General features: G+C 39.1%; 1 protein-coding gene across 1 annotated transcript in view; it reads right to left on the bottom strand.

The window, feature by feature from the left end:
* The window catches only part of LOC105619590 (protein neuralized), a 30024-nt gene extending 12729 nt beyond the window's left edge, over positions 1-17295 (bottom strand). The window contains exon 1 of the mRNA XM_012201108.1: positions 16977-17295. Coding sequence (XP_012056498.1) covers positions 16977-17295 — 319 coding nt within the window. The remainder of the gene's footprint in view (positions 1-16976) is intronic.
* Between the last annotated feature and the right edge of the window lie 471 nt (positions 17296-17766).

The following is a 17766-nucleotide window of genomic DNA, read 5'->3' as shown; positions in this document are numbered from 1 at the left end:
CGTAACCGTCGTAACCGTTACCGTTACCGTCCGTACCGTACGACCGTACCGTCCTCCCTCCCTACCCTCCCCTCCCCTCCCCCGACCGACGACGACGTCTCTCTCTCTCTCTCTCTCTCTCTCTCTCTCTCTCTCTCTCTCTCTCTCTCTCTCTCTCTCTCTCTCTCTCTCTCTCTCTCTCTCTCTCTCTGCCATTCTTTCTGTCTTGCTCTCCACCATCATGTGGGTTACGTAAGATGGCAATGTGCGAGTCTCTCGTCATGCTGAAATAATAATAACGCGTGCACACAGCCCGAGGCGCAAACGAGAAGCTACGATCGAGGGAGAAAGAGGGAGGAAAAGCGTAGGGAAAGCAAGCGAGATAGAAAAGTAATCGTCCATACGAAGGAGGTAGCTCTCGGAGATAGTACGCATGGTTAACATAATTATGGAGAGTACCTCGCGTGCGCGTGATGCAGCACGCGGTAAACAATCGGTATATTAAGCTACTATCTACACGCGATTCGGAATCGCGATTAGGAGCGGATAGATAACGGGGCGATGAAGGTCGTCGAACTCGACTCCGAGCCTTCCTAATCGCCGCGATCGTACTACGATTCATTCTGCGAGGCGATAATAAAGATAAGAGTCTATCATGTAGATTGCGATAAGAATTATGCGATTACATTACGGCGTATATTCGCGCGATTAGCTTGATATAGCATGATAACCGTTCTAATGCGGTCAGCGTCATTGTACTGATGACTGTACAAGATTCTTTCGTAATTACGTGCCAAGTTCTGTCATTTGCCTATTTTGCTTTCGTAATAAAACAGCGAAAGAATGTACATATCCTTTCTCATAAACAACCTCTCTATCTGGAATTGGGCTCGCGTCACGGACGGAATAAAGATCAGCCTCCGAGGCAGAAACACTGGTATGTGGCGTAGTTGGGTAAACGCTTGATAGAGAGAAGAACGCCCGAGATCTTTATCCGAGAGAGTTATCCCTCGGCGTAGACCCCTCAATGACCCGTTTTTCGGCGACCTGCGAACGTGAACGCTCGGACCTTCTTGGTACTATTAATCCTTACTTAGCCAGGAATGGCGGCGACACAGAGTGTGACTCACACTCTTTGATTTGCGGCGCTATTAACGAACTTTTATAAAAGCGAATCTTACGATCCTAAAGTGAGCCAAAACTGTTTGGTGCAAACCCGACTGAAATACTCTAAGCTCCTTAGACTAGGGGGTGTAACGAAACCCCATAACGACAAGTGTATATTCCCATCACGGCACTTTTAACGCGACCACTACGGCCCATCTACGAACAATCGGATTAACGAAGTTAACGAGAGAGGGTGGCCACAAGATATCACATCCCTCGTTCAACCCTCGGAACCTGGGGGTTTGTGTCGCATCTGTCATGCTTCGCACGTGCGGGATCGCCGCGAGCGACTTATGCGCGGGGGTGTAAAGAAAGGGAAAACAGCGGAAACTGGGCCGGTTCTCCTGCATAACGTCTCCGAGGACACGGGATTAACGGTTTTAGCCACACTCGAGTTGTTTTACGTGGGCGATCGGGGTTCGAACTGCAATGTCTAATCTTGCGATCGACAAGCATTGACGCAACTTCTAGAATTCCTATCAATAAAAAAAAAAAAAAAGTGAATATCTTTGCTAATATCAATTTGAATTGCAGTTTTAACCTTTAAGTGGGTGGCCAAGGCATCCCACACATAGGGTAAATATTCCTACTAATGTGCCTTTTAGCTAATTTGCTTATTACTGAATTAATTATTAAATATTGTATTATTATTAAATATTTAATTTTATCTGCTTGTAATCAATATCGGTTTCTTAACTACTTCTTTTCTTTATAATATTTCTTTAATCTAAAAAATGTTAATACTTTATAATGTTTTGATGACAAAAATAAAAAACATGTTTTTGTCTATTCCTATTAATGTGCCCTCAATTTACACATCCACATTTGATTCATTTTAACGTATAATTATTAAAACAAATAATAAATTTAAGCTAATTGTTTAAGTTAATATATTACATAAATCATTATTTCAATTATATTTATTTCAATGTACACTCATTGAACACAATGTTCTCAGCTCTAATACAGGGCACATTAATAGGGACAAGTTTAAAATCTTGCGGTACATATTACTGGATTCACATAAATTCCTCATATCTTTCGAAAAATATTTAAAATACTTTAATAACTCAAAAAATAAAATATTCGATATCCTATGCATTCATAATTTAACTTAACAAAAAAAAAATATTTTTTCTTATTCGTGCTAGTTTTCTTTATGATTTATTAAAATACAAAAGCACACTAATGAAGACAGGCACAGTAATTAGGACAATGATCCTAGTTATCTTAAAAAATCTCCTTATCTAAAAAATCTTAAAAAAATCTTTATCGTTATCTTAAAAAATCTCCTTAGCCTAAAAAGGAAAATAAAAAATATTATCCAGAATTTTAAAGAAATATAATACATATATATTAATTTGTTATTTCTCTGTTGTTCCATTTCATATTGGTACAAATAATATAAATTAATTCTATACATACTATTAAAAAATATATCTATAAATATATCTATAAAAATATATCTATAAAAATAAAAAATTCTGGGAATGTTTAGAGAATCTCATGTATACTTACTTAAAAGTTAAATAAAAATTAAAACCAATGAAATCTTTAACATCCAATTTAATTAATTCAATAATAAATTCAATATAGGAATTCACAAGATTCAATTTAGATGTGCGCGAATTTAACGTGGCATAGCGAATCGCCAATTTATAAGGCAAGACGCACGCAGGCGGTCGAGCGATCAGAGAAACGTCGAGATGAACACGATGAGCAATGAAAGTAGAGAAACAAGTGCATTGGATAATTCAGGGTTGCGTTAGAGCCGCTGCCTACGTGGTGTACTTGTGTTTAATTAGATAGAAAGTCCGCGGGATATATGGTATCGCGCGGTGTAATTGTGCTTAACGGTTGGGCGTACTCGCGTGGTAGAGTCTCGCGAATAAAAGGAATAACACGATGCCTCGAAGACGCGGTCGTTGCTGTTGTGGATGGTATCGTCGACCCAGTTATGATTCTAAGCGAAGTTGAAATTAGATTTCTTACGCCATGTTGCTGATATATGACGAGAGAAAGAGAGAGAAAGGCAAACCGCCGATTGTATCGGGTCCTTAAACGATCCGCAACATATTGTCGCGATGACTCACGAAAGCATGGGGTCGCGTTAATGAAATTCCGCTTCCTCGTACGACAAAGAAACGCGTGTCATCGCACTAGTCGTTAACCGGAGTCGTGCTCTGCGCGCTAATTTCGAGCACAAACCAACTAGGGAAGCATAAGCGCTCGTTCGAGCGAATAAATTGGAGAAACGCAACAGTCAGATAGTTGTTGATGTAAGTCTTTCGAAGAGTATAGGCGACTGAAAAGAGAAAATGACTCACAAGTCGCGATGTGTGGCCATCATGAATTAATACTTCGTTAATTATAAATGTAGTCAGTTACAATTTCACAAATTGGATCAATAATTAACAATTTCTTCGATCTTGCAAATTATGCCTGTTTTCATCAAGAATAGATTAACTTTAATCTCAGTTCAACTTACTCCTCATCTTTTTCTAATTCATGGAACTAGAAAAAGATGAAGAGTTGAACCGAGATTAAAATTAAGATACGTTGGAAATTGGCATTAGTCATTAATGTTGTGTCGCTTTTTAGTAAGTAAAAATTTATTTAAATCTATTATTTATTATTACTAATTTATTTTTATTACACATTAATTTTTTTGAAAATTTTCAGAATCATATTTTAAATGTGTTTGTCGATTGAATTAGTGTATCAAATATTTATTATAAATAGCAATGGAGAGTTTTCGGATTCGACACATTGTGTGAGGAAGAAGTTCACTGATGTGAAAGCAGCTGATTCTTAGCAGGGGAGTTCAAAGGGAGAGATCAAAGTTCAGGGAGAGAAAGATGGAGAAAAGGAGAACGATACGTTTTTGTACTCACCGAGAACGTGTGCTGACAGGCGCAATCGTGCCACTCTGGTGGCTCTATTGACTGTCAATGGTCGCCTCGATCGTTGACAAGACAAAGACATCTCGATCTTAGAACAGGACAAAGACATCTTCGAGCTTAGAACGCAAAACAATGACGACTTTCAAAAACGATCAAACAAATATATTTTTACGAAAAAAATTTTGCATAGGAAAGTACAGATTTTTCTTTGACAAAGAAATTTTCCGATATCATTAGCAAAACAGAAAAAAATCTGGAACTGGCGAATTAAATTGTTGAAGATAACTTGAAAATTTTTCCTGTAAAATTTTATAAAAAGATTGTATCAAATCATAAAAACATATCAAGTATAAAATGACAAAATAAAAAAATTAAATAATGTAGAGCAAATGTTTTCCCATGATTGAACCTTTTATCCGCGGACAGCAGAAGCGCAACGGAATCTATTTAACGCGAGCTTGAGACAAAGAAAATCGATGAGTACTCACTTAGATTGAAAACTAGGTGATCGATTGACTCTCAACGTGGGATTTTCATCAACGTCAGATCCGGCGAAGGGTGTCCAAGGGGCAAAGAGAGGAGGGGTTGAAAGAAGAAGACGAAGGGTGGGAAAGGTGGCACGCGCAACGATCTCACATTGTCTTCCGGATCTCACCCTCCCGATTTTCCGGATCGGAAGAAAAACGAATAGAGAAAAGAAGAAAGAATGATAAAAGGAAAACACGAATGGATTTACAAGCCAGGAGAGGCCGGGAAAAGACGGGCAGCCTCAGCCACGCGGCTACAACGACTGGCTTACAGAAGCAAACTCCCCATCTGCTGCGTTGGTTGCTGCCCCAACCAACTCCCCGCTGTCATTACGTGTGTCTGTGTGATTCGTCAATACACGGGCACGTGCACATACACATATACTTCGACAAGCTGTGCATGGCAGCAGGGCATTCAAACGGAAAGGCGGATGTATCTGGAGGATCTCACCTTGCGGATGCCAGCGATAAGGCGCGGTCTTATCTACTGATATTAGCGAAAGGCGTAGCATACAATGATAGAAAGTTTCATATATCGATATTAAACTTAAGAATTAACACAAATAATAGAAAACTGATAATAAACTGGTGGTCTATGCACATTTTGATGATCAATTTGATGTAAACATAATAAATAATAGTTTGTTTATATTGTAGAATTTATTTTTCAAATTAAAGTATTTATATTGTAGAATTTATTTTTCAAATTGAAACATAAATTCAATTTCTCTTCTCTCCATAATCATTTTTCATTCACATCCCGTTTTCTTCGCAATTACGAATAACTGTTTACAGAGTAATATAAAACGCAATATTGGCCAATTAAAAATGGATTCTTCCTAGAGACTAATTAAGCCCCGACACAAGGAACGTCACGGAGACGCGCATCTCTGATAGTATAAATATGTAAATAGTGAAATACGTTTCTCAAGCGTTAATATACGCGAATTCGACCCTCCAATGGCTGAAGAGCGACACGCAACGCGCGCGCACAGACGTCGCTGTATATGTCGCAGCTGCAGCTGCTCGCAGGAGCGGAACACACGGCTTTGGGGATGGCGATGCATGCTGTAGCAACGGTTGCGCACCACCTGGCCCCGACGAAAGCCAGCCAACAGCATTGGCATTGGCGTCGACCCCCTCCATCCCTTCATCAGCCAAAGAACGAGATCTAAAAAAAAGACCAGAGAGAGGGAAGAACACAAAAGGACCCTAAGCTTTTAGGCATTCCGGCACCCTCCGGTTGTCCTGAAAACCGATCGATGATCCTGAGAAGCCGTATTTGATCTTGTAAGCATGTCGCTTAATAGCGCGAGGAGGGAATTGCAGCGACCTACATATCTTTTTCTAGAAAAACAATCTAAAAGCGAGCTTGCGCGGTGAGAAAAGACGAATGAACGAAGAATCCACGCATATCCCGAATGGAGTTTCATGGTTCGGCGATTTTCACGGGACATTAGCATACTTGATCGGCTATGTAGGGAGTTACTAATCGATTAGGGGTGACTCGAACAACGTGTCAAATATTACGGGGTTACAACGATTACATACGTGCGCCTGAAATATTAATCACCGTTTAGAATCACCATTTAGAATCACCGTTTGTAATTACATGATTACGATAGGTAAGACAATAAGTAACCTTAAATTGGTCTCAACACTCAATTACTTCAAGATAATAAAAATTAAAGTCACTTATTGATTCATCTATGTATAAAATTTACTATTATTACAACTTATTATAATAGCTTTCATCGATATAAATCAATAATTCGCAGTAAACGAGACTGGTAGATGATGAAAAATGCATTCAAAGCGAGTAGAAGAGCGCCGAAGAAGCATGGAAGAATATGAAGCTGCGAAGTCTGGCCGCGCAAATCGAGAGGATTGAACGGGCTACGTCTCCTTTTTTTTATATAGGATTTCCGTAGAAATGTGGGGGTGGCTCCGCGACGCAGAGTACCCCCACCATCCCAACCACTGTCGCCACCATACTCGCCCATGGGATTTGCGCGTGATATCGCAATAGAAGCTCTATCGATCCCAGCCCTCGACACAGCCAGACTGGCCGTTGTCAGGGGGTTGATAGCGATATGCAAAGCTCGGTACGTGCTATGTACACGACTTCGTGTAAAAGCTCCAAATGATTTCGAGCTCACTGACTGAAAACGACAACTGAATCTCTAAATGTAAAATTCACCGAATTTTTTTAAAGCGACGCTCAGAAAGAAAAAAAATAATAAAGTACGATATATACTGCATTACACTTTAGTGTGAGAATTACTCGATAGAAACCGAACCCTTAATCGCATAATGCTCTTATGACGATAAGTTTCACGGTCCATCTGCCCTTAATATCCTGGAGGGAAGCCACCGTCATCGGCTTCCCCTTATGCACGATCCCGCGTGCCTTTCCTTCCTGTTTCCTTCCTCTCTCTGTGTCTGATCCTCCCCTTCCACAAAAAAAATATCTACATAAAACCTACCGAAGTCCGTGGGAATTCACGTGCAAATTCCAGGGTTAAAGAAAAACCCAATATGATTAACACACGTAAAAGATTGCTCTCCTCTTTTGCGTTCTTTAATGTCACTTCGACCTTCGTGGTGACGGTGTGTTACGCCAATTTCCAAGTTACGCAGGAAAAGACGTAATTGATCGACAAAAAGATTAAAGGCAACGACCTTAACGTCTTTAATTTATCCGATCCAGTTGCTCTCGTTGGCGTCATCCGCGGACTTTCTCGGTTTACACCAGAGGTCGAATGGTTCACCGTGGCTCTCAACCGTGATGAAGCGGAAAATTCACCGCCGTTCTCTTTCCAGCAGGATTCTTCTTTTTGTGCGCCTCAAACGATACTACACACTCTGGATCTCGATTAAAAGAACGCGAAAGACGTATGTCTCGCCACAATTCTAAATATTACGGCAGCCGTACCGATTATTATCGGCATGGAATATCAATGGGCCATCACGGTGAAATCCTGGCTAATCATAAGTTCGTATGTAAAGAGAAAATCGAAGATTTTCTCTGTGGAATTGAGACAATGCCTGGAAGGTAGAAACGACGCGTGGGAGAAGCTCGTTAGAGTGTGATCATCGGCATTGCCTTCGGGATTTCATTCATGTTAAATTAGACGCAAATTAGCGTGCACACGGAGATTTGCGAAGAGAGAAGGCCTCGATGGAGAGCGGCTGTTGCTTCCTGGCGATAATCTACTAATTGTTTTCGCGTGAATCATCGATCGTGAGCAACTTGGAGTTTATAAAACATACGGATCATTATCATCAAAATGTCAACACGTATGATATATATTTCTCATTCGAATAGTTTTTCAATTCAAATTCCAACACATATATATGTTTTCAAAATTATAATTCAAATCTCTATCGTATTACTAAAACTGTAACGCCAGGGATTATTTATTTCTTATAATTCACTGTTAAATATCCAAAGAACAACGGCAACCCATCCCTTAAATTAATTTTGTTATTTATTTCTATACATACCAAAATGTAAACCTGTCCATTTTTGTAATTAGTTTCAAAGAAAACAACGTTTATATTAACGTATGCACTTAGTGAATAATGAATTAAATTTGAGTCAAATTTAATATATTTTCTTGAATCAAGTTATTTACTCGCTATTGTTTTAGCTCAAATTGGATGTAATTTGACACTATAAATTTAACAGTAAAATCTCTGTCGTTGCTAAAGCATTGAAGCCGTAACGCCGGGCTGGAGATTGTTGGTTATTTATGATGATCTCACAATCATCAGCGATAATCGCATAAATGCCGAGAAACGATCGAAACGGATTTGATGATGGAAACATATGATAATAGCGCGTAGTTTATCGTCTGATTCGGGTCGCGTTGTGAAATTTTCGGCGGCGAAAATTCGCAGATAGTAAATCATGATGAGGAAAGCAAGTAAAAGTCGTAGAAGTTTACGGTTGTGATGCCGATAAACGCCGGTTGTTTCTATCACCGGCAGGCTTCCTGCGGTTTACAGACGATATGGTTTATCGCATAAAACCGGTACTTTCACGGGATCGCCAGTGCACATGGGTGGTTTCGACGAAGACGAGCACAGACAGATAAATTAATCTTGCCATCGTCATTCGGCATAACGAAATTGCATTTAATTAAAATATTCATTATCTGTTACTCAAAGTCCATTAATTTAATTATGACTACGAAAAGTGGCTCAATAATTCTTAATTATAATCACAGAGCGCCGAAGAACAATACACTCTCGAGAGTACATTCGGCTAGATAATTAAACGCGAGAGAAATTCTTGTGAGAAATTTTCTCGTGTCGTCTCTAATTGAATTCAATCGCGAGGGTCAGCCGCGAACTTCCTGCGATTAGGTTGATTTCGTATGGCCGGCGGGTGGGCGACATGGAGAATGAGAGGCGCTGGTCAGACGACAGTCACGTCGTCAAAATGAACTCTGACACTCGGCAATTAAATCATCTCGTCGTTCATTCAGACATTGGCTCGCTCATTGAGGCGCCACGCCGCGCGAATTGCGCGTGGGTCGATAACGTTGGATTTTTCACCATAATCCTTCCTTCCTTTCTTTTTTCCATTCGACGATTCTCGGTGATGCGTTTTGTTCGTGGGCGGTAAGTATGCCTCTATCCCAATCAGCGAGTATCAACGACAACTTCCGGCGAGGGTAAATATAAAAGTGCAGCGAAAGTTTCGTGATAAAGGGGGACTTCTGCTCTGCGTTTCCGAACAACTATACGTTAATAATCCAGCGATCGACTCGATTATTCGGTAAGGGCGTCCTTCAAGAACAGATCTTCGCTTTCAATCTGGAGCTCATTATTGCAATGAAGAACTTCATATCAAGGAGCTTGAAGATTCGAAAAAGATTTTAACGACGATTGCTGAGAAAAGTTCTTATTTGCAGATTATCGTGCATCGAATCATAAAAAAGATTCGATTAAAGTATTCGACAAGTTCTATGATATTATCATCGTCGAAATTGCATCGGCATTGAAATCCTCGAAGTAATTCGAGGGTATGAAGGGCGACGATGCGGTTTCGCAACATTTGTTCCATTAAAGTCTAGAGGCGGTTCTCTACTCCCAGGAGTAATATGTGTATTGCGAGTGAAGGGCTCTAGGGGCTTCTCTTTCTCTCTTTCTCTTTCATCATAGAACATCTCTTGAAAAAGTCAGTCTCAGCTCGAGGGCCAAGAGAACCATTGTGCCGTATATAACTGAACCCACAATTTCAATCAGAAAAATGAATCATCATGTCTTTGATGCATATTTAAAAAAGGAAGGATAACAGTCTAAAATAAATAAGCGTAAATGTCCGCAACAATACCTTACACGATTCTAGTCTTCCAAAGATATAACGTTTATTTTTGTGTCCTTCGTTTTATACAACGTTCTTATCTTCTAAAGCTAAAGTTCCTAAAGTTCGTTACGACTCTATTTTTAGCACCCTTCGAGCAGGCATATCGCGGCACACCCAGGCAACTGCAGGCTTCGTTTCTATGGCGATTAAAAAATATCGAGTACATGCCGCGTGCCGAGAGAGAACAGTTCGGAGGCTTTCTGAACAAGAAATTGCGCGAATCGAAATGAGAAGAAGCCCAGAAGCAGCCAAACAAATGTGCTCAAATTAAGAAATGATCCCGTCGTAACGGCGCTGTCTCACCACGTTAAAGCATTAAAACCATGACGAACATACTTGAGCACAGTAGAGTATTTCTATGGAGGAAAAGAAAACCCTAAAAAGGCAGTAGCGATAAATCTCGGCAAGGGGCGCTCGCCATATTAACTCGTGGTGTATTCAGGGTTATACGAAGGAGAACGCATCGTTAAGACGTTTCGCTGCGTAGTTAAGAGATTTATGTATAGAATATGCGTGAAGATTGCACTGACAACTCTCCCTCATCGTCGTGCTCCTTCATCTCGGGTAATTTGCATCGAATAAATTTCAAGTATTACGTTGATTTCAACAAAACATTTAATTTCGCTTTAAATGCTTTTCTGCCTCACATAATTCGCGAGAAATAATATTCGCCGCGATACTAATTAATTAATGGAAAAAGTTCGCTCGTGAAATCTGAGACTGAGGCTGTATTTAACGGCTAATTAATTCATTATCTCAGAGATTCAAGTGGAATCTAAACTCGACTTGTTTTCGCATCTGTTTTCAGAGTCACGAGATATTTTCTAGTCGACGGGAGTTTATGAAAGTCTACGATCTATCTGGTCTATCATTCGAGAATCCATTACGTTATAATAGCAACAGCGGTCTTAGCTCAGCAAATGAGCTTCTCGAAAGCACTCTCATGAAAGCTCTCTTCGTACTCTGCAATGCGTCTTCTGGAAACACTTCGACCGATGACAGATGTTTGACAGTTAGTTCATTTTTTCGATTAGACTTGTGGAGGAAAGTCAGCAGGAGTTCGCAACGGCACGTCTATTCGTAAACAAATGTATACCGAAAGAAATCATCTCGCGCGAGTAGTAGACAAAACAAGGATGTTTAGGTCTTCGTCATGATCGTATGAAGAGAGATAGGCTATAATAACACAGCTTCAGCTGTTGGAGTTATGCGAGAAATCGCGGAATTAAATATTCAGAAAACGTTTTGCAATTACGTCACGTTTAACGTAGCCACGTAAAACGAGACGAATGTGGCTCAGAACGAATCGCGTCACGGCAGGGTGATCTTACGAATTTTCACGCAGCCGAGCCCGAACGGCTCGAGATAGGTACGCGAGTAGTCTGCTTATGAAGTCGCTTCCGGTGCACGCGCTGCGTATTCACGTGGGGTGTTCACGCACCTTGCTTCCGCAAAGGTCCACTTTCCACGTCCGCATCATGAGATTACGATCGCCTCCGCAAAAGGAGGAGCGCGAAGCAGACACGCGCGAAAAACGACAGGATCTTATTCCAACGTCTAAGTCCGTACTTGTTATCGAGGACTTGGATAAAATGTAGGATTGAGATGTAGAACGTCTTGATCGACGCATTTGGTCTCGGACAAAAGTCGACTCAAAAGAACTCGATCCAGGAAAACGGAACTCTCAGCTCCATTGTGTTATCGATGTCGACTTCCGTCCTTGAATACCCTCGTTTCCGCTCACGATGTGCCGCCAGCCGGATGTTGCGGGCGATACCTTGTCGAAATTATGTTTGCGAAGAACATCAGCGAATCGGTCAGCGCGAATTGAGAAGGTACGTATCATTGCAGAGAAAAACGAAAGATACTCCAAACAAAAAATGGCAATTATTTTAAAGATATCTAAATTAATATAGATACCTTTTCTTATCGAAGCTTAATGCTCAACTTCAAAATAAGTTATATGATCAAAATTGACTTTAGACAATGGAAAGTATTTTAAAAAAATATAGTGTTGAGTACTTTCCAGCAAGAGATATAGATGACAATGTAATACAATGAATCATTATAGACATCCTCCTTTGAGATATCTGACGCTATGGAATTTAGACAAATCTAACTTTCAGAGCTCTCAAGACCGAACGCTACACACAAATAGTGCTTTCCAGTAAAAGGTAGTGTAACATAGTGATCATTTTATCTTTATTAATATTAATAAACAATATTTAATATTAATAAACAATAAGGATACGTAATGTGATTCACTATATTATTTGTATCTCTTGCTGAAAGACACTTGCTGAAAGACACCCAAAACTGCATTCTTTTTTATACATTTTCACTGTCTAACGTCAATTTTGAATAAATCCAACTTTCAGTGTCAAGTTAAGAGCACATGATTATGCTGACGCTATTTTTCGCGTCTCATGAAATGGCATGGCTTTATATGTAACAGATTTTTATTTGGCGAGAACTTTGTTTGATATTCACAGATTTACACGAACTAACTCCGTTTTCGATTAAATAATCCATTTGAAGTTCGCTGAACTCATTCTGCGGTTTGTGTATATACATATAGATATACTACGTGTATATACATATATAGATATACTACGTATATATTTATTTACATGCATGTATCCTGTTGAGATAAGAATGTGGTAAATGTGCTGCAGTTATGAATTCCGATATGCTTATATCTTACTGGCATATGCATGCCAGTGTTATTACTGTCATTTAGAATCATTAAGGCCAAAGCACAGATCTTTGCATAACGCATAATGCTTAAAGTATAAAAAGTCAACTAATCAGAATCTTTTATTTCACGGAAATGAAGGACTTTCATTGATTTATGCGTTATGCAAGATTCTATGCTTCCGTCCTTATTCAGGAAGGAAAGATGAATGAACGCTTCTTGGAAAGGACTGACTCTTAAGGACACGGCCGCCGAACCCTTAAAATAGGCGGAGAATTCCCCGATTAAACGGTCCGACCAGCTGAGAGGAACACTACGCGGCATCATGAACCGCAAAACCGGTTCGCGAAACGCTTGTGGGAACAAAGACGGGTTCCGCGGCTCGCTCTCTGACGTCACACGGCGAAGCGGAAAGTGGGTGGGTGGGTGTGCGAGGTTGTCGAGTCAGTGAGGACGGTCAGTGATCGTTCCTTGGGCTATCTTCTTCTACGAGACAACTTGGACGACTTGCTCACCCATTCCGGAAAGAGGACTCGACAGACACGCAGAAACCGTAAGACATTCTATTTCTAACTAATTGAGGAGATACCATGAGAAATACATGATTAGACGATAGTAATTACTTTAACAACACTGTATGTGCGTGTACATGAACGTGTATTTAATAAATTATTATTCGAGTTACGTTATAACTAAATTAATAAATATATAAGTAAGAAAATTAATAAGAAAACTTTATCATATAAAAGACTTCAAATTCCAAGAACGTCAATATTTTATACTTTAATTAATTCTCTCATTAAATTCAATAAATCGATAAATCAAGGTTTAAACATTTATTGTGGATTCGAAAGTATGTTAATAACCGAAGATCAAGATTTCAATAGATATAGCAAAGTGAAACTTGTGGGAAACTCTGATTCCTTGAATCATATCCGACGCAGGTGATACATTGTTTGTATGCACGCGCGAACGCAGCATTATGCAATTTACATTGCAATAACGTTTCGTCACGGCCAGCAACTTAATGCGTCACCAATCGTTTTCAGTGACTCAGATCGGAAAGGGGAAAAGGACCCTTTCCTCGAACAGGTAAATCAACTTTAGTTCATGACCGGCACTTCTCGATTGCACGATTGAACACGAAAAAAAATTCTCTCTTTTTTTTCTCCTTGTTGATGATCGAACAACATAATCCCGGTTACGAGGACAAAAAGAAAAAATACGAGATGGAATTGTAAGACAAACTGGTTATAACAGACGCAAGAAGGAAAGAAATCTCAGCCGCGGCTATTGAGAGCGAAAAAAAAGGAGGCGCGATGAGGATGAGAAAGTAAAAAGATTGAGAATCTCTGCAATCGAGTGATTCACCAAGCCGCAAAATAAAAACAAGAAAAAGAAGGAAAAGCAAAGAGTATCCCAGAAGCAATACGATCACTTACTTTCTTCGTTTCATTCATTCCGCGATGATGATGATAGCAAAAAAGCGTCCTATCTTACTAGAAATATTCTTCTTGTTATATATTGATCTTGTTGATTTTCTCTCCATCTTTTTTCTCAAAGTAAAAATTGTTATATGTTCTAAAGAAATAAAAATAAATAACAAAAGCAAAACTGTAGAATATTTTAATACAGTTAGGCCAAATGTTTCATGCAAAGCAACCAACGAAACAACTTCGAAATTTCAAGGTAGCTTCGTGAGCTGTTTTCTCCAGTTTTCTTTGATCAAAAGAGGAAAAGAGAAAAGAGAGATAGAGATAAAAGCTACCTCTCTTATACACAATTGCAGAAATGAAGAAAAAATTGATCGAACAATCAAGACTACAAAAAAATTATCCTTAAAAAAAAAAATTATAATTTTTTAGTGCTCAATAAAAATAAGATTCAAGTAATTACGAAAAACTGCAACATATTGCATATTGTTTCTTACTTATTTAATTCATATTATACTTCGCGAAAGATGTAAATACAGTGTAAAATTTTTGCCAATTAGATTTAAAAAATTATATAAGCTTAAAAATTAGAACAGATTTATAATAATAAAGTCATATTACGTATTTATTGATATAATAATAAATAATTAAAACTACGCAAGAATAAGTTCAAAACAATTCCCCTTTGATATAAAGTATCCCAGTAGTACGTATTCCTTTTACAAATCTTCAACGGTTCAAAGCCCTCCCACAAAGGGCTTGCGTTGGTCCCCAGAAACCTCCCGGTAGAGGAACGTCGTTGACACGTAAAATTTATCACGTAAGTAAGAAAAACTACTCTTTTTCCTTACTCCACTCCACTCCACTTCATTCCATTCGTAAAACTCCACTTATAACCTTTAACCTCGATTTCAATCGACAACAACTGACGCTTTGTCTGATAGTAAAAAACCGTGTTACAAATCTTGCCGGGAAATAGCATTTAAAGATCTCGGTCATCAGATTACACCGGAATGTACAGATACAACAAGAATGTAGCCACAAACAAAAACATTTTCTTGGAATCGTGTACCTACAAAAAGTATCATATGAATATTCTTCAAACATTATCACGTACATACTAATAATGTTAATTAGATGTATAAATTATATAAAAAAATAATATATATGTATATAATCATGAATCATTAATTAAGAGTATTAGTTCGATTTTCTGTTACTCTATATTACTGTTTAAGTGGACTTCAATTTAATCCTTTCTAAAACAATCTAAGTAAATAAAAGTAAAAATTGTGATTCAACACAATCGAATTAAATCTTCGGTGTTCCTTTTGTTTCCCCCATCATCATGTTCAAAATTTTGTGATGATGAACATGTGAAAGATGAAGAAAAGAATGGTAATAAGTTTCGAAAACAAAAATCGCGCAATTGAGAAGTAGTTTCCGGTTACTTTGTGAGAAACTGTCGTCGATATGAAAGACTGAATCGCAAAACAAAGATACCCGATAAAAACGCTGCAGGATGCTGGAAGTGAAACGAAGAAGCTCAAGTCAATGAGAAGCTATATATCCTTTTGTGCTGCGCCTACCTTGTGGAATTCAACGGATCGTCCATTGAAGGAAAAGTCGGTCAACGAAACACAACTCAGGCAGTAAATTCGCCACGAAATGAGCTTTTATTTAAATGGAAACAAGCGTGACGATACATTCTGAAATCGGAACAATTGTACGAAGCTCCTTCGTATCCAGTACTTTTCGATCAACTTTTACTGTATCGTATCAACTTAGAATCGATCACATATCCAACAAGGATATGGGTTTGCTGAAGTATTTAAAAATTAATTTAGCCAGATATAATAAATCTGCAAAAAATGATTTTGTTGGACAAAATAATTCTATAAAATGTTTAATGTCAATGCTACAAAAAGTTTCAATATTCTACCAATCAGCTTGATCGTACAAAATTACTTTGATGATCCAAACAAAATTATTTTCAGATTTGTAACTAGCTAAATTTTTAGAGATTTCAGCAAAACTGTTCTTCTTATCACAGATCGATTGATCTGCAAAAATCTAGTACATACAACACTAATAACAAATTTTTAATTGAAAGTTCATTCTTTCCCCAAAATTATTATCTACAAGTTCTATCTACAAGTTAAATCGTTTCCCCATATATAAAACATATATTAATTTTTTATTACAATTAAAAACCGCCTCTCAACACAAATACCTTCCTAAGTAATAATAGTATAATAATAATATAATTAAACTTCTCCCAAAATATGGTGAAAAGTTGAAGGCAGCAGATCCGTCGTCAACAATTATTGGACTCGCGATAAACCGCCGACGAACCGCAGGGAAAAGCCAAAATTGTTTCCCCGCTCGTTCTATCCGTTTTAGAGTTTGGAGATTCATTTCTCGATGACGAGAGAGTTTACCACTCGGTTTCAGCAATATTCATTGGGACGCTCGATGAATTCAATTTTACAGCAACGATTTGAATGCAGATCACTTTGGCAAGAGCTTGGGAGTATGATGATACACGATACACGATATAATATTAGCTAACAATAAAACATCAATAAAAGTATATATGGGGGAAGTCAATTTTTTTCGCAATCAAATTCAAAAATATTAAATTCTGTAAATAGACAGATATGTAAAATCAGAAGTTGATGAATCCAAACATTATTGGTTAATTATTGGATAAACTTTGTTCCATCAAGCCTCATTTATAAAGGAAGCCTTCCGAATGTCGTTGACCGGCAAAATCGGACAAATCTCAGAGCAGTGCAGAGCAGGGTTTGTGATCGATCGATTAGTCGCATGATCGGCCGAGCAGTGACCGGAAAGTATCAGAGACAATGAGGAAGTGATGGAGGTGTGGCTCACCTAGACCCATCTTGCGCTTGAGTTTCTTGAGCACTTTCATCTTGCTGCGCAACGGTGCCAGGATGTTATTGTCGCCGCTGTTGTTGTGCTGCGGCGACGCGCTTGGCGGTGCGTGCTTGCCGTGATGATGATGATGATGGTGATGATGATGGTGCTGATGGTGGTGATGGTGATACGGCTCGTAGGATTGCTGCTGCTGCTGTTGCTGCTGCTGTTGCGACTGTTGCACGCTCGCGCCGGAACTGCCGACGTGGCTGCAGCAGTGACAGGGGTGGCTGCTTTTGCTGCCCTTGATCGCACACTCTCCGGACACCCCCATAAATGTGGCCGTACTGCTCTCGCGAGTCAGACGCGAAAAACCGCGACTACAGAGGGTGTGTAGATGAAGATTGGAAATAGGGGAGCAAACGGCGCGAAATCGATATTACGAACGATCTAATTCCGATGATCTCACTGACGATCGCACTTTCGGACACTGATCGCGAAGACAAGATTTACTCCCTCAGCTTCTCTTTCACAACACTACGCTCGGTCGTCAAAGTCATGAAACTACTCTAAACGAAAACGTTAATGTGAAGAAAATCTGATGGAGAAAACGATCGAGACATAAAAATTAAATGTGAATCCGTAATCCTTTCCCGTTCAGACTGTCGTTAATTTGGCAATGAGTCTAACGGGTGGACGTCGCGATCACTGCGCAAATCTCAAACCCAAGACAGAGAGAGAAGGAGAAAGCTCTATATATATATATATATATATAGAGAGAGAGAGAGAGAGAGAGAGAGAAGAA

The sequence above is a fragment of the Atta cephalotes genome, assembly GCF_000143395.1.
Source record: "Atta cephalotes unplaced genomic scaffold scaffold00022, whole genome shotgun sequence".
NCBI lineage: Eukaryota > Metazoa > Arthropoda > Insecta > Hymenoptera > Formicidae > Atta > Atta cephalotes.
This window is presented reverse-complemented; position numbering and strand designations above follow the sequence as displayed.